Source organism: Myotis yumanensis, unplaced genomic scaffold (genome assembly GCF_028538775.1).
Source record: "Myotis yumanensis isolate MYYU_CA2020_CCGP unplaced genomic scaffold, mMyoYum1.0.hap1 SCAF_1, whole genome shotgun sequence".
Lineage (NCBI taxonomy): Eukaryota > Metazoa > Chordata > Mammalia > Chiroptera > Vespertilionidae > Myotis > Myotis yumanensis.
The window spans coordinates 187,433,209-187,455,421 of record NW_027223752.1 but is presented as its reverse complement, the minus strand read 5'-3'; the positions used below and the strand labels follow the sequence as shown (position 1 = coordinate 187,455,421).

Here is a 22,213-nt window from a genome sequence, read left to right as displayed (position 1 = left end):
AGTAGAAATACAGACTGAACAACATTTTTGAAATGCAACTAGGTAGTGCATATCATTAACATTCAAAAGTCTCTAACCTTTGCCATCTCTAGAAATAATTATTAAAATAAATAATAAAAAAATATACATAGATCCATGTATAACTATATTCATCATTTATCTTAGCATCCTATCTAATAAAAGAGTAATATGCAAATTAACCATCACTCCATGACAAAATGGCGGTGCCCATAGCGGCTGTGGCAGGACGCTGGCAGCATCACCCTGACAATGTGAGGCCAGCAGGCAAGCATGGCCCACAGGCAGCACCCAGTGACCCGGGAGCAGGCAAGTGTGGCCTGCGGGCAGCACCCAGCAGAGCCTGCTTGCCCATCGCCATGGTGTGGAGCAGGCAGGCCCCGCAGAGAGCAGAGAACCACGGGGAGCGGACCTTAGCCATCAGTAGGACATCCCCTAAGGGCTCCCAGATTGGAGAGGGTGCAGATCAGGCTGACGGACCCCCAGCCCATGCACGAATTTCGTGTACTGGTCCTCTAGTTATTTATAATGACAAAAATTAGAAACAACCAAAAAGGTCCAGAATTGGTTTAATGGTAAAAATAATTTAAGCTATAGTGATACACTCAAATATTACTTATAAAAATCAAGATTTTTGAAATCTGTATAATGACATTGTAAAATGCTCATACAATAGTGTGAAGTTAAAACTATTTCTATTGAATAGAAAACTGCATATGTTGAATAATCTCAGTTACATAACACAAATATATGCATAAATAGAAAGGAAATGCACCAAAATGTTAACTGTGGTTATCTTTGGATTGTGGAAATTTTTGTTTCCTTCTGACCTTCCCTGAATTTTCCAAATTGCCCATAATGAGGAAGAATGAGAGAGTATCACTTCCATAATCAGAAAAAGAGGCGAGTTTTTTTGTTTTGTTTTTTAGAACCAAGAAGAAAACATCAAAATTCTCTTGTAAATGATCAAATGTCACTCCTACTTGTCATTAATTAACATTTCAAATTCATGGATGAAAGAACTAAATCCCTTGCTCCTGGGAGAGGATAGAGTATAATACCCAGGTTCCAGGTAATCTGATAAAGTTGGAGGGAACTGGAGAGAGAATTATAGAGCATAATGTGAGTTGCATGGTTCCAGGAAAAGCCTTAGTTCCTTGTTCCAAATGATAAAGAAGGCAATACATTATTAGAAGCCCTTGAAGATGAATTATTATTGTATTTACATTTCCCCATTTGCCTGAGACAATAGGTTTTTGAAAAAGCACTTTTTAATAGATTATCTCTACAATTTGATCAACAAAGGGTCACAACGGTTTTGGAAATATTTGAGTTTTTATCATTTATCGTCTCTTTTAATTGTCTGACCATGGACAAATCATGGTTGAGTACCCGGTGCTAAAATAGGATTTGATATTGATCAGATGAAACTGCTGAACACACATGCTTTCTGCACAGTTACAGATTGCACACACCATCTTAGAGCTGAAAGTGAACTTTTGGGAAGCAAACTTGATTGATTTCCTAATATCATAGCTTAACCATATCATCCAACCCTTTACCGCCCCCCACCTTCCATCTTGAAAATAATGTGGAGTTAGTCACCTAGAGGAACTAGGTAAGAAGGTAAAAATAATTAGGAGTAAGTTCATCTTCACTATTAGAAAGCCATCTTGCAGTCTGCCCATTCTTAGAAAGTTCTGATGCCAGGATCTTCAGAGTATCGTCATGTGTAATATACATGGAGCTCTTCTGGTGATTAAAAACATCCTGTATGGATGGATTTAAAAAAGAAAAAACAATCCTCAGGGGATTCTTGGGTACTCCTGTGGTTTTCTAATTTTAGGGTAGTTCCAGAGCTGAACATTCCCTTAACAGCCAACAATGCCTCTGGGGAGCCCCTATAGCCAAACCCTAGTGAAGAGTTTGGGAAATTGCTTCTACCACTATAGGCCTCTAGCCCACTCCCACACTGGACTCTCTCTGCTCATTCAGGGTGATTGCAGGCCAACCACCTCATAAAGCAACTCAAAGCATGCAGGTGACCACATTTGCTGGATTTAACTTTAAAAAACACACACTTTTATTATGAACTAGTGGCCCAGTGCATGAAATTCCTGCACTCGGGCCAGGGGGTGGGGTCCCCCAGCCTGGCCTGTGCCCTGTCACAGTACAGGAGCCCCGCAATCCACTGCCCCAAAGAGGTAGGCCCCACCCACTCATCCGGGGCTCCTTGATGGATTGCCCCAAAGAGATAGGACGGAGCCAGGGGAGGCCTGCAGACCTCTACGTGCCTACAGACCTCTGGACGGGCCCGCGGCAGAGGAGCCTCTCTGCGCACCTACGGACCCCTGGGCTGGCACAGGGGGGCAGGGACACCAGCCTCACATCGCCTGGCCGGCGCAGGGGTGGGGATGCGAGCCTCACATCCCGAGGCCTGCTGTTGGGGTCAGGGACGCAAGCCTTATGTCTCTGGACTGGTGCAGGGGGCAGGGACGCAGCCTGCTGATAGGTTGTTATGTGATGACGTCCTGACCAATTTGCATATTATCCTATTACTAGATAGATTATAATGCACTTATTAAAGAGGGCATGGGAATAAACTGAGCAAAGGACATGAAGGACCTATATACTGAAAACTACAAAGCATATGTACAATGTAAGAGACCGTGATAAAGGAACGCCCATATGGCTATCAGCCAAATGAAGAGCTTTGTCAGCACCCCTGGATGCACCCTTCAAAGCCCTTCCTTGTCACAATCCTCTCCCCGAGTTTGGTGTGTGCTTTTTTATAATCCCTCTTCAACCCCAGCAGGGATTTTTGGCCAGGATTTTATCAGCACTGGAGAAGTGTTAGAAAGACTTTCCAAAAATAGTCCTGACTGTATAGCACATGACACTTTTTGGCATTTAACAAAAAAGCTGCTGCTATTTTTAAACATTTCTCTATTGATCATAGGAAATGACTGTTTTCCAGGACATAAAAGGCATATATGTTCTGGAGAATAGCTTGCGTTAGCAGTTCAAAAATTTTTAATTTGCTTTTTTATGATTATTTCTAATGGGATATTTAAAGCAATTTGCATTTCCCCTTTTGAATTTCATATTTATATCATTTAGCTGTTGGGTTCTTAGTCTTCTTCCCATTGGCTTGTATATGTATAGGTACATGCATGTGTATGTATGAAAACAGATCTTAACTCTTTGTCTGCCACATCTGTAAAATATCTCCCCCAGCCTATTGTTTAAGAAGTCATAACAATTCTTAATTTTGTTTATGAAAATTATATTAACCTCTTCCTTCATGATTTTTACCAACAACTTCCAAATAATTTGAACAGAGATTCCCAAACATACAAAAGTAAAGGGAATATTATAATAAACTCACATGCACTCGTTACCCAGTATAATAATTATCAACATTCTGCAATTCTTATTGTATGTATTCCCTCCCACCCCTCACTATTCTTTTGCTGAAGTATTTTAAAGTGAATCTCAGACATAATATCTTGTCATATACCGGTACTTTAGAATATTTCTTTAGCTGATAAGATCTTTTCAAATAACAACGAACACACCCGTCAATACCTGTAATCGCTCCTTAATATCTAATATCCAGTCTGGCTCGGTTTTCTCTCTTTTTAAAAAATGTCATTCAGAATTGGATTTTAAAATCCAGATTAAAATACGATTTGGGTGCTGTGTTTGGCTGACATGTCACTGAGATTTCTCCTCACTTTTATATTCTATGCCACTTATCTGTTGAAGAAACTGTGTCATTGCCCTGAAGAATTTCCCACTTTCTGGATCTGGATGACTGTTTCCTTGGGATGTCATTTGCCATGTTCCTCTATCCCCTAAATTTTGTACCAAGTGGCATTCAGAGCTACAGAGTTGATAAACTTCTGGTTTAATTTTTGGGGTCAGAATACTTCACAGGTGTTGCTATAAACCTCTTTTTGTATCATATCGCGACATATAGTCTGAATGCCCCACTTTTAGTGATGTTAAAATTAACTAGTGCTTGCAGGTATTGTCAGCCTGATCTCTCTTTTATAAAATTCCTAATTAATGTTTGAGCTGACAGTTTTAATGGTCATTAATAATTGTTTCCTAGACCCATTAGCACACTCATGTCCCAATATGTACTTTTAAGCTTAGAAAGTCTTACTCTATTACAATAGCAGATCATTACACATGTTCCCAGGATTTTATTCTGTGGGTATTTTTTTAAAACATTGATTAAAGAGAGATTCCATTATTTACAGAGACCCTACAGTAGGACTCAGACTAAGAGAACAATGAAGAAGGTTGGGGTGTTTGATCTGTCCTCTTATAGCAAGTAGTAATTCTATACTAGAATGGGAATCTAAGACCTTTGTGACTACTCAAGGTTTTTACTAATGTTTTGAATCTTGAAAATGTCAGCTATTTATTTCCACAAGTGCTCATTTTGCCATTGAGGGAAAGAACTTTGAAACTCCGAACACCTGACCTATATGACTCCAATTTAAGCAGAATTAGTTACATTTCCTTTTCTTCTCTTTAAGAAAAAGAACATATTCACCTCTTTCCAGATGTTGGAACCTTCTGTCTGCTCCTTAAATTGGCAGAAATGAAACTTACTGGCAGGGTAATTATTTAAGTCTTTTTTTTTTAACTACCTTAGGGAAAATGGTATCAGGTACTTGGTTTTAATCAGGAATAAAAAAAGCTCTCAAGCTCTTCTCAATGGTTTCACTGATTCCAAAAACATAAAAATGTCCCATTCAAACTAATGTTAGGCTGGTTGTGCAAAAATTTTTATCACGTTATCTTTTGGCTCAAGAGCCATCCATAGTTCACTACTGCTAACAAAATCAAATTCAAAAATTCCTACTTTTGCTTTCTCAATTTTATTATAGATCCTTTACCACCTAACCATTCTTTCGTTTACCACTCATTCTTCTGAGAAACTCCTCAATATTGTCACTCCAGTCTACTCTCTGATTCTGCATGCTTTTGCACATGCTAATCCCTAATCTGAATGCTTTCTCATGTCTCTTTCCCAATATGCATTCTAGCCTTATTTGTTTTTATTTTTCAAGTCCAGATCAAGTTTAAACTCTTCTACAGTACTTTCCTGGTGGTGGCCCCTGTAGATCTCTTGGTTCTCTAAATTATGCCTCTTTAGAAAGAGAACAGAATAGTTTAGCATGTAAACTTTTGCTTTCACTGTTTACAGTGTATTTGTTATGGTTGCCTAACTAGATTGTAAGAGCAAAATAGTATAGCACTCTATTTTAAAATTGTAATAAATTGAAATTCCTATAAAGTTTTAAAGGGTAATTTTGATTACCTGCATATAAAACATTGATTAAAGAGAGGCTAATTGTGTTCATTTAAAAATCTACCATACCCTTAAGGTCATAAATGCCATGACCCTAAGGGTATGGTAGATTTTTAAATGAATACAATTACCATGCTTTCTTATATCGAGGTCCTCTGTAAAGTGACTTTGACATTCCTCCTACAAAAAGATGGAGTCTATTTCCCCAGCCTTTGAAGGCCTCTGGCCTTGGGACTTGCTTTGGCCAATAGAATATGGAGAAAATAATAATGTCCCTGTCCTGAGATAGGACCTATGGGGCCTTTCTTGGTTTCATTTGCTGTCTTGGGACCCTTCTTTCAACATGTGGACAAGCCTAGGCTAGCCTGTTGGAGGATGAGAAAACATGTAGAATAGAGACCTGCCATCTCAACTGAGGTGCTTCTAGACCCACCAGCCCACAACTCTCCTTGTAGCTGACTAAAGATATATGGAAAAGCCTGTGAAGTCCCAAAGAAGCACTAAGCTAAGCACAGCCTAAGTTCTGACACAGAATTAGGAGCCAAATTATTGTTTTAATCCATTAAGCATGGGATGGTTTAATACATGGCAAACATTATGAATACAAAGGGAAAATAAATTTTAGATGACAGAATCTTGATCCTAAAAAAATTTAGCATTCTATATATATAAATAAATATTTATATATATAAAAATTTATATATATAAATCTATATATATAAAACCCTAATATGCAAACAGAGCAAACGGTGGAACAACTGAACAACCGGTCACTATGATGTGCTGCTGACCACCAGGGAGCGCGCATGGAACATGGCGGGTGGCGGCAGCAGAGGGCAGAGCATGGAACATGGCAGGCATTGGCCAGGGCGGGATGGTGGAGCAGGTGAGTGGAAGCACCAGACCAAAGCAGGATGCTGGTCGCTGTCATTGGAGTGAGCCTCTGGTGGTTACTGAAAATTCTTTGCTCCCATGTGCTGTGGTCCTGCCTGGTGCTCACACCTGCTGCCAGCACTGGCCCTGATCGCCCCTCAGGGCTTCTCCACTACCCCTTGCTCCTGAGGGGCAATCGGGGCTGCCAGCCGCTTCTTACACCCACTGCCTGCGCCAGCCCTGCTACACCCGCTGCCAGCCCCCGGCACTGGTCCCAATTGCTCAGTGCTGTCAGCAGGTGCGAGCAGCGGCTGCTGGCCCTGATCACCCCTGAGGACACAGCCCCCACTTGCACCCACTGCTGGTCTGGCCCCAATTGCTCTGTGCCATCAGCGGGTGCAAGTGGGGCTGGCACCATCAATGCGTGGGAGCAGCGGTGGAGGGAGCAGGGCTGCAGGCAGAAAGGGACCTGGGGCCGTGGTGGGAGGGGCTGGGCAGGGGCATGGAGGATGGGCCGAGACCCACCCCTGTGCCCACCACAGCCTCATGGCCCACAGTTCCTTTCAAGGTGCATGAATTCGTGCACTGGGCCCCTAGTAAACTATAAGATAAAATATAACTGAGGTAAGTACAAAGTTCTAAATTCAAGTTCAAAAACCAACTGACTGAATACAGGACAGTGTAGAGATACAGTTTACCAACATATAAAACACAAGCATATAACTCAGCCTTGTGTTTCCACTCTTCCAACAAAGCTAATATGGTTCTATGCTGTGTGAAATGTATAAAAACCCAAAGTGGGGTTTTCCCAAGGTCAGTGACCACGATGCTAAAGGGCCTAGAATCCATTTTACACAAGGAAAGATGGAAAGTAATGCAATTGTCTATCCAGTAGAAAGACTGAGAAGGTACAGTGGATAAGATAACTATCTCCAATTATGTGAAGAACTTTCATGTGGAAAGGACATATATATTGTCATCTCTTAAAAATTAAGACCAATGAACAGAAGCTATAAGAAAGTGGCTTTCAGGTCAACATAGGAATGAAGTTGGGTTATAGAGGCTCCATGTACATACTGGGTTTCTTTTTTCTAATTAAACTTATTGGGGTGACATTGGTTAATACAATGATAACATATGCATGCTCTTTAAGAATGCAAACTATGTATTTAAAGTTGAGTCTACAGCTTACCAACTGTGTGGTATTGAGCAGCTGCCCAACCTCACTAAACCTCAGTTTCCCCCTCATTTATAAAATGGGAATAATAACTACCATTTTAGCCCTGACCAGTTTGGCTTAGTGGCTAGAGCGTTGGCCTGTGGACTGAAGAGTCCCGGGTTCGATTCCAGTCAAGGGCATGTGCCTTGGTTGTGGGCACATCCCCAGTGGGGGGGGGGGGGGGAAGGCAGCTGATCAATGTTTCTCTCTCATGGATATTTCTAACTCTCTATCCCTCTCCCTTCCTCTCTGTGAAAAATCAATAAAATATATTTAAAAAAATAACTACCACTTTATAAGGTTGTGATAAAGGTTACATAGGAGTTTTGAAGATAAAATACTTAGTCTGGTGTCTAGAACATGGTAAGCACTCAATAAATTTTATTTATTATCATTAACAAAAAGAGCTATTTAAATAGGAAATGAACTGCCTCAGGAGGTAGAAAGTTCATTCAAAATGGAGATATCCACAGGAGGTTTGGCAGGTGTTTGTAGGGTAGATTTAAGCATCAGATGAGAAGTTGGGCTAGATGACATTTAAATTACCTTCCAATGCTAAGTTAGTCATTCTATATCCCTTAAGGCAAAAATAACTTCTTTAGCATCTCCCAGAATACTTAGCACTATTGATCAAATAATGTTCATCTACTATATTTAATAAACATTTTGATTATCTATATAATAAAAGCCTAAGCAACCATTACAGCAGAACGACCAGATGCGCACTGATCACCAGGGGGTAGACGCTCAACGCAGGAGCTTCCCCCTGGTCATCAGTGCCAGAAGCCGGGCTCACGGCTGTTGAGTGCAGCAGCGGTGGCGGGAGCCTTTCCCGCCTCTGTGGCAGCACTAAGGAGCAGTGAGCGGAGCAGTAAGGAGCAGTGAGCAGGCAGGCGGTAAGGAGCGAGGGATCCTGGACTGGGAGAGGGATGTCCCACTGCCGGCTTAGGCCCAATCCCCACGGGGAGCAGGCCTAAGCCAGCAGGCAGACATCCCCAAAGGGGTCCCGGACTGCGAGAGGGCACAGGCCAGGCTGAGGGACACCCCCCCCCCCCCCGTGCACAAATTTTGTGCACTGGGCCTCTAGTATAATTATAAATGTATATTTATATCATAGTAAGGAGTTGTATGAGGATTCTTTGTTTTTTATATGTTATCTCCTCTAAAATAAGTATATCACTACATTTTATTATTACAAATATCAGTATTGACTAATACTACAGAATGTACATTTTAGTGCTACAAACTCTTCTTTGTAGGATATTTGAATTCATATGTAAAAAACTCTCATCTTTTTACACTTTGTGTTTCCCTATCAGAATGCCTTATTTAAAACTGGTTAGATATTTTTAAGGTACAAAAGACCAAACTTTCTCTCATGATTGACCTCCTAGCAAAAGCCCAAGCTGGAGCCAGGAACCATTTTTCCTTCTCTCTGTACAGAGAGCATCTGGAAACACTGACCACAATCACTCTTGCTCCTAAAGGTACAGCAGGTGGTTCTAACTCCCACTGCAATGCTATTTAATAAAATAGATAGGGTAGAATTCCCTAAATGGGGTAATATGCCTATCTTCCTCAATTATCATTGTTATCCTATCTAATAAAAAGGGAATATGCTAATTGACCCTCACACTGTAGCAAAGATGGCAGTGTGCACAGCCAATAAGGAGGGAATATGCTAATTGACTTCTACGCCCTCAAAGATGGCAGCACCCACAGCCACAAGATGGTGGCACCCAGTCCCCTCAGCCCCGCCAGGGCGGTAGGTGTGTGGCAAGGCTGGGGCTGCCACCAGGCAGGTCCGGCCTTCTTGCGTGCCTGCCTCCTGAGTCCCCCAGTCCCCTTAGCTCCCCAGCTGCCCAGGGCCAGTCCGAGAATCAGGCAAGCCTTGGATGGCAGCTACCCAGCCGCCCAGGGCTGCCCAAGGCTCAGGTAACCAGGGCCGGGCAAGACTTGTGCTGCCAGAGTGGCAGCAGCAGAGGTGTGATGGGGGCATCGCCTTCCCCTGATCGCTGGGTTGCCTCCCACCCCTGAGGGCTCCCAGACTGTGAGAGGTGGCAAGCCAGGCTAAGGGGGCCCCCCTCCAGTGAATGAATTTTCATGCACCAGGCCTCTAGTCAGTTAATAAGGAGGAATTGGCATTGGCCAAGGTGCTATCTTCATGCTCTCAGATAAAAATCTTTCCTTTTCTGATAATGAGCTCCAACATAATCATCAGCATTAATCATCTGTGAGGAGTATTCAACTTTCCCCATCCATAAAAGTTTAGAGTCAGATAACTAGCCAAGAGGATTCTAAAATCTGTAAGTGGGTAGAGAAGTTCTAAGTTGTGGGGTTGTATGAGCTTTGAATTCTGGATATGTGGTGAAAGGAACAGACAGGGTATTCATAAGCAGAAACAGAATTTCCAGAGCATTCAGAGCATAGCATGTCATATGTTGAGCCACACACTGCGGAGCACAAAGATAAGAAACATGCTCCATTACTAAGAAGAGATGGAATACAAGGAAAAACTTTCAACAAGGTAAGAGCAATGCTGCAAAAGAAAACATATAAAATATAGTTTTAACTTAGCATAAAGGTTGAAGAAGAGGTGGGAGAGAAGTGGAAGTGAATTGTAAGAGAGACTTTGAAGAAGAGAAGGGAATGAGGTGGGAACAAGTAGAGGGAACAGCATTCACAATGGCACAAAGTCATGAAGTGGAGAGTAGTGTGTAGGATTGGAGAGAATGTACAATGGGAGCTGAGGCTGGGGAGGGGTGATGGGGAGGTATATCACACATGCTTCACTCTACTATTCAGAGAGATTTAGACTAACTCACTAGTCAATAGGGAGCCACTCTACCTCTTAGTCAAGTAAGGATCTTGATCATATTTGCAATTTGAAAGGATAAAACTCTGTAGTGGTATTGGTGAGGTATTGAAAAAAAATAGGTGAGAGTGAAGATACAGAACACAGTTAGAAGGCTCATCAGTAACCGGATGAGAGATGATGAAGGCCTTAATCACAGCAATCACAATGGGGAAGGAGAGGGTGAATGTTAAGGATTTAGAATAATGTGAACTGGGTGCAGACTCAATGGATGAGGGGGAGGGGAGGATTATGGATGATGCCCAAGTATCTGGCTTGAATTATTGGGTATAAGGTAGGAACATTCACTGAGAGAGGAGGAACAGAACATTTGTAGAGCAGGTGAATCAAAAGAAGGGGAAGAGAAGCTAATTAGTTTAGCTTTGACCATGTTGAACAAATGAAATAAGAGACTAAAGAACATTGCTCAGGGAGAGAGATCGATTTAAAGAAAAAAAGTGTACCAGGAATGGAACACTGGGGGGGCACAAAATTTGAGGTATTGTTGAGGGAGAATGAAATAGCAAAAGAGGTCAAATGAGAATTAGAAGTCAGCTCTCATAGAAGCCAAGAGAGGAACAACTTTTAAGAAGAGGTCAATGGCATCAAGTTAGAGAAGAATGGAAATATACTCTGGGTGTAGCAGTTAGGATTTTCCTGCTGACCTTGGCAAGATCACTTTCACTGGTGCAGTGAAGGAAGGAAACAACTTCCTCTCTCTCTCTCCCCCTCGCTCTTCTACTTTGTTTTAATCTCAACATGCCTCTTATGGCTGATTCTATTTGAAAGTTCTTAGTGTAAAAATTGCAGTTTCTGCCTCATGCAAATGAATAGAGCCTTTTAAAAGTTATTGTGGCCCTAGCTGGTTTGGCTCAGTGGACAGAGCATCGGCCTGCAGACTAAAGAGTCCCAGGTTCGATTCCGGTCAAGAGCACATGCCCGGTAGAGTGCTCAATCCCCAGTAGGGGACGTGCAGGAGGCAGCCGATCCATGAGTCTCTCTCATTGATGTTTCTATCTCTCTCTCCCTCCCCCTTCTTCTCTGAAATCATATATATATATATATATATACACATATATACATATATAGTTACTCTGTAAGCAAACATCTTTTAAGATAAAGTTGAATTTATTCACTAAGCTATTCATTAGAGAGGTTTCAGAAGGCACTTAAAGCAGACTGACCCCAGGTAATCAGAAAACGGCAATCTTAGATACAACAATATAAAAATGTCTTTCCCTTTCTTTTTCTACCACTTCCCTCTCCTTCTCAGCAAGCAGCTTCAATATGGAGATAATTATGCTTGGTGCTTTGGGGACATAAATAATGAACAAGGCACAATCCCTCTCCACCCAAGACCCCAGCCAAGCTGATTACAAGCCCCTGCAAAAGACAGACATGCATTCAGCCAACCCTAAAGTAAGGTTGGTTAAAATAAATGCCCCTAATAGTAAACACAAAGTTCTATGGAGGCCCCCAATGTAATTCCCCATCTCTCATAAAATGCAGGAAATGACCTTTAAAAAACATAGACACAATTGGGGAGTTCATCGCTCCACTAATTACCTCCCTGCTCTTCAGACCATAAACCTTTATGCAATCTGCTCTCTGTTCACTTCATTCATGCTCATTTATTTTATCAGGCAGCCAGACTGTCCATATGAAAAATCTAACAGGCATCAGAGGCGAGTGAAGGTTTTAGGCTTTATTCGATCTTTTTGTTAAATTGAACTTTAACAATACCACTTTTCATCGGGTGTTAAAGTTCTTAAAATTAAATGCAGAGCCTCATGGATTCTGTGAGCACCAAGCCTCCTTCTCCCAGAGGAGAAAAACTGGGACACAAGTTATCTGGAATGGCTTCTGAGGAATACTATTTTGATCGGAGTCACCTCATGGTGATATCTTTGCAGTTCCTACCCCTTTTAAAGTTCTTTGTAAAGCCACTGCCTTTAAAGGGCCAACCTAACGCTGCATGCTCACACATTATTTCCCACTTGCGCAGGGTTGCTATTTATAACTGGGGCCTTTCAGAAAATGAAAATGAAAAACTGTAGCCAGAGAGACCCATAATATAAGCCAGGTCATACTTTTTTGGGAGGCATCCTTCTGTGTGCTCTCAGCAAACTTTGATTATATTTCAAATAGAAATAGAAAAGAAATCATCCAAATAAAAAGGCAGGTGGTTAGGGCAGAGGTTCCTGAATCAGGCATGCCTGGTTTGGGATAGCAACTCTACCATTTATTAATTAGTCTATGACCTTGAGTAAGCCCTTTATCCTCTCTAGATTTCACCAGTTAAATGATGAAATGAGAGGCTAGATATGAAGAACTTATGTCAGTTTGGTCCTGAGTTCTCAGACAATGGTAGGTATTATAATAATTATTATTGCTGCTAATGTTTACACCAAAGGGCCCTACATTACCATTTATAGCTCACTGCCTCACACATGAATGGCATTCAATGTCTGTTTATTTCTTAATGGATGCTTGGCTGACATAGAATGCTTAGAATGCAATATTTCCAAGAAGGGCTTCCTCTCATTGGGCTTTCTCAAGGGTACCCAGAGTATTCCAAAGGCAGCAATATTGCATTAATTCTGCATTAATTCTGCTGATAACTCTGTAGAACTATGTCTCAGAGTTTAGTGATATTACTTTTTTTCATCTATATTAATAGAGAGTATGTATGCTAATCATGGGTCATCTTTTTTCCCTATCCCCAAGTGGGACAAAGTAAAGTTTCTTTTTATGTCACTAACAGAGCAGGACAGCATTTTTACTTAGCATTTTCCATCAGAAGTTCCACTTGATATTTTCAAGCTGGGTTCTGGGAGACAAATTGGGGCAGTGTTAATGGAAAAGGGTCAGCACATTGAGACAAGGATAGCATAAACAAAAGTTCCATAATACAAATATGACTCCACGACCCTTTGATAATGGGTAGTCCCCAATAGTAGGGGTGTGGAGATTACGTGTGTGTGTGTGAGGGGGAGAGGGCTTTTAATAATCAGTTATCTAATATTTAAACATCAAGTACATCCTGTCTGTGCATTCAGGCCATACATGTGGTACCACCTATTTCAACCTTTATAGATAAGCTGTAAAGCAAGACCAGAATAACAAGAATGATTTGTGTTTAAGTTTGTTGTTTCTTATTTTTATAGCATATGGGTATTTGCCTATTTCTGAATAAATTAATTTTATAAACCTAATGAAGTATATTCTACAGATACTAATTGTCCATACTTCATTTACTTTCTGCTGGCTTTGGGAGCTGGCATTAAGTATTTTTATATGCTTACAGGAGGACATAGATTGAACTGCCATTGGTGTAAGCATATTTGTTTTTTTTTTTTTATATTTTATTGATTTCAGAGAGGAAGGTAGAGGGAGAGATAGAAACATCAATAATGAGAGAGAATCATTGATTGGTGGCCTCCTGTACTCCCCCTACTGGGGATTGAGCCAGAAACCCAGGCACGTGACCTTGACCAGAATCCAACTGGAGACCCTTCAGTCCACAGGTCGACACTCTATCCACTGAGCCAAACCAGCTACGGAAAACATATTTGCTAAATCTTATTTCAACTCTTTGGAGCATATAAAGCCTGTTGATAAAGCCATCTAGTCTGTTAGCAATGTTGGGATGGGTAGACTTCTTGTCTTTGTACATCAGACTGCACTTCTTATCCAGATGAACTTTCACTTTTGGACCTAATGTAATAAAGCCTAAGTTGTGCTTCAGTGGTAGTAAGAATCCAGGATTCTAAATGTAAATCTATTTACACCTCTGGTTATTTAATATTTACAGAATAGTGTTAATGATTTTGATTTTAAAAATTATTTGTCTTCAGTAGTTATAGTAGGCCACTACCTCAATAATCATATGAACAAAGATGAGAAGATGAAAATAGCTGCCTGAATAACAAATTAAGATTCTGTATTCATTTATCCATCAATAGACAAGCACCACCTGCCTACTACGTGCATATCATTGTGTCAGGCACTTTGAGGAAAGAGATGATGGGAAGAAATGGCATGGACTCTAATGGGTGCAACAGTTAATGTTTTAGAGGGCTAACTTACTAAGTCAAAATAATAAGTGTTGCCCAGCCAGCATAGCTCAGTGGTTGACCATTGACCTATGAACCAGGAGGTCACAGTTTGATTCCTGGTCAGGGCGCATGCCTGGGTTGCAGGCTCAATCCCCAGTGTGGGGCATTCAGGAGGCAGCTGATCAATGACTCTCTCTCATCATTGATGTTTCTATTTCTTTCTCCCTTTCCATTTCTCTCTGAAATCAATAAAAATGTGCTTAAAAAATAAGTGTTATTTTATGTAAAATAGAAGGGGAATGGATCTAGGATAAGGTATGATAAAATGATTTATTCATCTCATAAAATGACAGATCCTACACACAAGTATTAATAGAAATGTTATTTGACCAGATAATGAATGGGTTCCATTATAGTGCTTGAGTTTGAGTATTTTTAGTAAAAATTTGTTTGCCTCAGTTTTTCAAAATTCAGTACATAATAGATAACTGTGTTTACTACATTCAGAACTCAAAGACAGGGTCCTCTACTCAGCAGAGTTTTGCTCATCACCTTAGTTAGTCTCTGTATCTCTCCTTCTCATTCAGGCTTGATTTGACAAATACATGTCAGCAACTCAACATTTTAATTCCTTTAACTGATATGTAATATACCAGACTCTGCCTTCTACCTTCGCTGGATTCTAAATAACTCCCCAAAGAGCATGCAGCCCACACTCCCTCTGCTCTAATTGTGCATTAAGATACCACTGCAGCAACTGTATCAATGGCCAAAATAGTACTGGTATAGACAAGATGGAAGTGGATTTCTGTCCCAGGCAATAGCAGTCTGAACACAAGCAGCCAACAGTTCTATGGAGTCAGAAATGCCAACTCTTCATTGCTGTTTCTCAGTCATATTCTCTTGGTCTAAGGTTGATTTTCCAGCTTTCTTACCACATGTGTAGTCCAGCCAGCAAGAGTGGCCTGCTTTTCCTATAAAGGGCATGACTCAGAAATTGCATACATCACTTCCGCTCACATTCCGTTGGCCATAATCTCACCATATAGCCACTTCTAGTTGCCAGGGAGGCTGAAAAATGTTCTCTTCAGATGGGTCGACATATGCCCTGCTAAAACCTTCATTATTTTAGAATAATAATAAGAAGAAAATTGACCCCTTAACTTGAAAGTTTCTTCTACCTTGTCACAAAAGCCCTAGAATAAAAATACTTAGCTTAATGTATTTTTGCTTCAATGACCAAAAGCTAAATACATAGAGACAGAGATCCAGTCAAATCAGGGGCCCTCACACTCAAAAAATTAAAATTATGTTTATCTAAAACTGCAGGAATTATAGTGGCTTGCTTTGCTCAGCATTATTACCTTCTGATTATTCCATTCCTGACTTTCAGTGTTTTGGGGTTTTGGAAGCAGCAGAGGCCACAGACTAGTTTGTGAAAAGAGCCGACAGGAACAAATGGCATGGACCCTAATGGGTGTAACAGAAGATGTTTCTTCATCTTCTTGGGTCACTGAGAGCCCTAAATATTAAATCCCAGGGTGCTTCTCATAGAATTGGTGCTCTCTCCCCAGACCCATCCATGACATTCAATCATTCTCCACTGGCTACGATGCCCCCTATTTGCTAAGATAAACTTTCCTTTGGAAAGAAAAATTCTCTAGTGCTAAAAGGAGCTAAAAATTAAGCTATAAAAAATGGGCACCTCTACTTCTTTTCTTCCCACAGATGACTCTCAATTTTGAAATACAGCAGCTCTATATTTTGTTGATTCTGAGTTCACCAGTTCCTTTCTTTTTATCTGTTGTTTATCCAGTCACTTCCACCTCGCTTCTCCAGTTTCCCCTTCACTCTCCCAGAAAGAAAGGAGGCCTAGGGAGCCTGGTTTGCATTCTTAGCCACCCTTCCATTTAATAACACTGCTATCCCTCAAGGCAGTTTATCTCTCCATTTCCTTCTGGTTAAATCAAATAATGTGTTACAGTTACATTTCTTTTGACTGAGGACAAGTTTACCTGTCACCTAAATTACTTTGGGAAAGGAAGCTCGGCATAGCCAAGGTCATGGGCATCTCCTAATCCAAAACAACTCCACCTGCTTGGTATTCTGTGCAGTTTCCGGAGGTCATGGCACTTCACTGGGTTGTTCTGACTTGGTGTGATCTTCTCAATGCGTTGCTGAGTTGAAATAATGCTTCTTTCTGCCTAGTCTCTTATCTTGCCAGTAGCTCCAATGAGAATTTTGTGGCAGAGCCTGGTAGTTGAATTTAATGTCATCTTCTAATGTTACCTACCTCCCTAAATCCCTGCTTTTGTCTCTTGTCATCCTTGTCTAATTCCCTTTCAACCATCTGCTTTGAATCTGCCATTAATTTATTAAAATCCTGAAATCCCTTTTGCATTTACTGTTACCCTGTGTAACCTCTTGGGGGGTAACATTCTTATTGTCAAATACATTAAAATAATCAGTCTTAATTCATTCTCCAGGGTATCTCCTATAAATTACCAAGAAAGTCTTTCAGTTATAACATTATGGGATTTGGGGGAATATGTTAATTTTGAGTTTTCACCACACAATATTTACTAGCTGCCGGGTCATCCCCTGGAGATCCCAAGACACGTATTTTTAACATTTGCATTCTTATTTACATAAATTTGTATGCTCCATTCAAAAGGTTCTGACTCCAATTATGTAAAATAAAACGCATAACTCCTCTTAATTCAAGGGTGGAAAACCACATATTCCTGTCATTGCTTGGCCCAATGATTTCCCTGGCTTCCCCTTTTTGCTCCAAGAAGTTTCTCTCCTTTATTCCTATCATCATCATAACCATTAATTTTAAAAAGTTGTGGCTTAGTTGTAAGACTGGAATTGGCTCCATAATATCCTTTTTCCTATCATGAGCTTACTTTGGAATCCTCTGTTTTCCAGCCGGGGGTTTTCACACCTTTCCTGCCCCCATAGCACTGAAACATTATTCCCTGGATCAGTTTGTGGCACCATAATTTGGGCGACAGAAATCACATCTGGGTCCAGCTTACAGCCTTTCGCCCAACAGAAAGCTTCTTGACAGTGAGAAAGAGAGTTTGAATTCTAAGCAGATTAATTACAGGTTTCAATTATCCACCCCAAATGCTGCCTTCCATTGACCCCTGTAATTAAAGCTTGACTTTGCTTACATTTTCAGCATCATTTTTCATCTCCAGGTGGATAGATAACAGCTGATTGCAAAGTGAGTTCATTTGTGTATTTTAAGCAAGAGTATTATGCCCAGAAGCCAGAGCTATGGGGAGAAAAGAGAACAAGAAAATCCTCTGGGAGCAGTCCCACTCAACCCAAGACAGTCCTGGTGTCACTCACAGACACCTACTGCTAACTCTGCCCTGGCAGGCGAGGGAGAGCTGAGAATCCACAGCAAATATCACTAAACCAAGAATGATCATACTGTATTTAAGTGCCTTCTGCTCTCTGAGAAGCATTCCAAAACCTTCTTCTTACCCTTCTTACACTGCTGTTAGTGTTTCTGATCAGGTCTCGGAAAACACGGAGTAAAAGTCAGGGCTGTCTATTGGATGAAAATAAAGTTTAGTCAAAAGAGACCCTCTGGGGTTCATTGACTTCTGACCTCAGCCTTTGAAATGGCTTCTTTCTGTTCTAACAAAGTGGTGGTCCATTTAGAATCTATATAAACAAAATCAAAAGAGGTGGGACTGCAGAGGACAGAGGTGAGGGCAAGAGAGTGAGTGTCAGAGCGGTTGCCAAGACACTTTGTGATGTTCAGGGCGTGTTTTGATTATTTGTTGTTTTAATCTTTGGGCCAAATGATACTCCTCTCACTTGAACTGCCGTCAGCAGAGGGGAAGTGTAGACCTCACAGAAACTCAGTCCCCGGCTTGGGTCGCTCCCCTGCTATGCCTGCAACATGTCAGCAGTGCTGACAGCACTGCCAGGAGGCTTCCTGTGCAGCCGGGACCTCGCACTCTGTAGACATCTGCCTTGCCCGACTTGCCACCAGGGCAAATTTACCAGGAATTACAGGAAAAACAGATTCATTTTCTTTGAGAAAAACGGCAAAAACTCGGATTCTGCCCACATGTATCTATAAGTTGGAGAGAAAGCCCTATTGAAAGAATTGTTTGTTTTTGACTCGCCCCTATAGTGACTATGTTTCATCCTAGTGGTTGGACTATGTGTGGTCTAGAGATGCAGGACTGTAGCAGAGGACAGGAAAGTGTGGGTATCCAGGTGGACTGTGGTCTTTCTGTTGAGGTGTGCCTGGAAAGTGTCCTTGATATACTGGCCAGAGTTTTACTTCTCTTCCTCACATAGGACACCACCTTCTATAGCTCCCATTTCTTGAGATAAGCAAATTGAGGATGTGTTTCCTCTAAGCTATGTGTATTGCTTTGCATTTATCCATTCATTAAGTTCATTTGCATCATGTGTTGAGTTCTTGATACATAGTGAACACGATGAGTTTAAAAAAATCCTTGTTCTGCCCGACCCCAGTGGCTCAGTGGTTGAAAAGTTGACCTGTGAACCAGGAGATCACAGTTTGATCACCCTCCCATCCCCCTCAGTCAGGGCACATGCCTGGGTTGTAGGATTAATCCCCAGTAGGGGGCATGCAGAAGGCAGCCAATCAATGATTCTCTCTCATCTTTGATGTTTCTATCTCTCTCTCCCTCTCCCTTTCTCTCTGAAATCAATAAAAATATATTTTTAAAAAAATACTTGTTCTTGCCAGAGCCGGTTTGGCTCAGTGGATAGAGCGTCGGCCTGCGGACTGAAGGGTCCCGGGTTCGATTCCGGTCGAGGGCATGTACCTGGGTTGCGGGCACATCCCCTGTAGGAGATGTGCAGAAGGCAGCTGATCGATGTTTCTCTCTCATCGATGTTTCTAACTCTCTATCTCTCTCCCTTCCTCTCTGTAAAAAATCAATAAAATATATTTTAAAAAAAAATACTTGTTCTTGTGAATTTATATTAAATTATTTAATTCTGGTGACAGTCCCAGGAACACGTAATACTATGATGTTCTTTTTATACAGGTAACTTGCTCAAAGTCACATAGCCGGTGAGTGATAGAACTGGGATTTGACCCCAGGCAGGCTGGCTCCAGAGAGCCCATACTCTTATTATGTGGCTCTACACTCCATGGTGGGACTAAGGGACATGATTTTAGCAGTTCAGCAAAAACCCATAATTTCTCCTCTAGAGGCATCTCCCACAAAAGAGTTTAAATAACTAATCTGTTTGAAAGAGGTAGTATTGTGGCTGGATTTCATACTAATATGTTGAAGGGGGTCAGAATATACCACCTCAAAATATGTCACTTTGGCATAAGGATTATTTTGAGATGAAGGTGAAAAAGCACACGAATCACACTGACCAGCTTAAAACTGGTTCTGCTCCCTTAAAGCAAATTGGCGATTAATTCAACCTGAGCTACTATACAGAGACAGCACTGTGTGTGTGCCGCCCCTGCCCTCAGGATGAACCAGAACCAAGAATCTTTAGTCTACAGAACTCAAGTGATAGAAATTTGTCCACTGGAGCCCTCTACCAAGCAAGAGTTCCTTCAGTGAGGAAGAGCTGGTTCATGGATCAAATATGGATAAATCAAAACACTGACCAATCAATCTCTGCCAGACCAGAATTCCTTTGTGCTTTCTCTTGCCCCTCACCCTATACCAGGGGTGGGCAAACTTTTTGACTCGAGGGCCACAATGGGTTCTTAAACTGGACCGGAGGGCCGGAACAAAAGCATGGATGGAGTGTTTGTGTGAACTAATATAAATTCAAAGTAAATATCATTACATAAAAGGGTACGGTCTTTTTTTCTTTTTTTAGTTTTATTCATTTCAAATGGGCCGGATCCTGCCCGCGGGCGGTAGTTTGCCCACGGCTGGTCTATACCATAATTGGTCAAGTTCCAAAACCCTCCAATCAAAACTTACCCTACCAGCATTACCTCATGTTCCCTATTCTCCCTAACCCTTAAAACTTGTCCAGATCCCCTGATGCGGAAGACAGATTTCAATGGCGCCTCCTGTCTTCTCTGAGTTGACTCAGCATTAAATAAATCACTCTTTTTTTACTCTAAGATCAGTGTCATAATTTTGGCTCCTATGTGCATACAGGAGTGGTCCTTGCTTGGTAACAAAGGCAACTGAGAAACAGCAGATGCAGGAAAAGTTCTCTGCTCTCCCCATTCTGTCTAAAAACAGGGCATACATTTCCCTTTGTAAAGGTAACATAAATTTGTAGCAGTATCTTCCTCCCTTATACCAAGAGGATGAGGGCTCTTGACCACCAGAGATGACTCTTATCAATAGAAAAGGCACCACCTTGAGTCTGTGTAACAAGCTTTACTAAATCACTTATCTTCCATGAACTTTCTCCATATATTCACCTTCTCACAATTTACTGGCCCAAGCAGCCTCAAACCTATTTTCTTCCTCTTGTCACTTCTTCACAGTTTATCACTCTTTGTTAAAATGGCATATAAGGCTCAAATATAACTACTTCTGTGGGTCTTCACTCCTTTTCTATAAAGGCCTCCTTATTCACAGTAATAAGCCTTTTCTCCCATTTATCTCTTTTTGTTTTTCAGTTTAATTTGCATTGCCCCAGGTCCTGAACCTAAGAGAGTAAAGGAAAATGGCTTTCTCCTCCCCTAACAATGTAAATGACTAAAAGCTCCCCCTTTCCTTCTAACAAGTTTTGACAAACAGGGGAAGTTAAATCAAAGACCTGAGAAACCAGGACAATAAGGGAAGTTGGGAGGACATCATCAGGATGGATGTGGAAGCAAAAGCAGAGATAAGGGAATCTCAGATCAACATTTTCTCTGCTCAACATTTTGTATAGGGCAAGTGTCACAAGGGCCAACCAGATAGCTCAAAATTGGATTTTACCAGCCACTTTTATGAGCTCCACTTGGTTATGTCTCCCAAATAGCTGAAGACAAAAAGAAATCATAGCTAATAGGCTAAAATCATACTGTTCAACAAGAAATGGATTCATTCTTACTTTGCCAATTGGCTTCTCAATCAGAGGGCTTGTAAAGCAGACTGGAGTTATGCTGTTGTACATCGAAGGTTTCCATTGCTGTTCCTATAAGAAAGGAAATAGAGAGAGATTTCAGGGACTTGGCTGGCTTTCCTGCTGGATGGAACCATTTCCTCATTTCTCACAATAGTGCCTCCAGCACTTAAACTGAGTAGTTCATTTGAAATACCTGAGTCGACAGTTTTACACAGGCATCTTCAGCTTGCAGTTTGTGCAAATTCAACCTTGTGCAGGGACATATTACAAAATGATGTATGACATTTTGAAGGAAGTCATACACACATGTTGACATAAATGCAGAATATTTTCAGTTTAACCTGTTCTATCTTCATAGAATATAGATCAGACTATGTGAATCCTTTTATAAAAATAACTTTACTGCCCTAACCGGTTTGGCTCAGTGGATAGAGCATCAGCCTGCGACTGAAGGGTCCCAGGTTCGATTCTGGTCAAGGGCATGTACCTGGGTTGCGGGCACATCCCCAGTGGGGAGTGTGCAGGAGACAGCTTATCGATGTTTCTCTTTCACCGATGTTTCTAACTCTCTATCCCTCTCCCTTCCTCTCTGTAAAATATCAATAAAATATATTAAAAAATAACTTTACTAATATCTCATTGCATAAAAACAATGATCACAGTTAACTTCTGATTTTCAACATTTGAATCTATGTGGAATATAATTCAAAAGTTCTCTACCTGCTTTTCAGAACCCTGAAAAAATGTGGCCCTTTTGTGCTTCAGCTCCAACTCTGTCCCACAATTTAATCCAAATCTCAAACCATATCTGG

At 41.2% G+C, this 22,213-nt stretch overlaps 1 protein-coding gene and 1 pseudogene across 1 annotated transcript in view; both read right to left on the bottom strand.

Moving 5' to 3' along the window:
* Window positions 1-21,452, bottom strand: part of LOC138994297 (succinate dehydrogenase [ubiquinone] iron-sulfur subunit, mitochondrial pseudogene) — a 36,456-nt pseudogene extending 15,004 nt beyond the window's left edge.
* The window catches only part of RASGEF1B (RasGEF domain family member 1B), a 532,983-nt gene that overhangs the window by 133,916 nt on the left and 376,854 nt on the right, over window positions 1-22,213 (bottom strand). Inside the window, exon 4 of the mRNA XM_070394093.1 lies at window positions 21,387-21,470. Within this exon, the coding sequence (XP_070250194.1) occupies window positions 21,387-21,470 (84 nt within the window). The remainder of the gene's footprint in view (window positions 1-21,386; window positions 21,471-22,213) is intronic.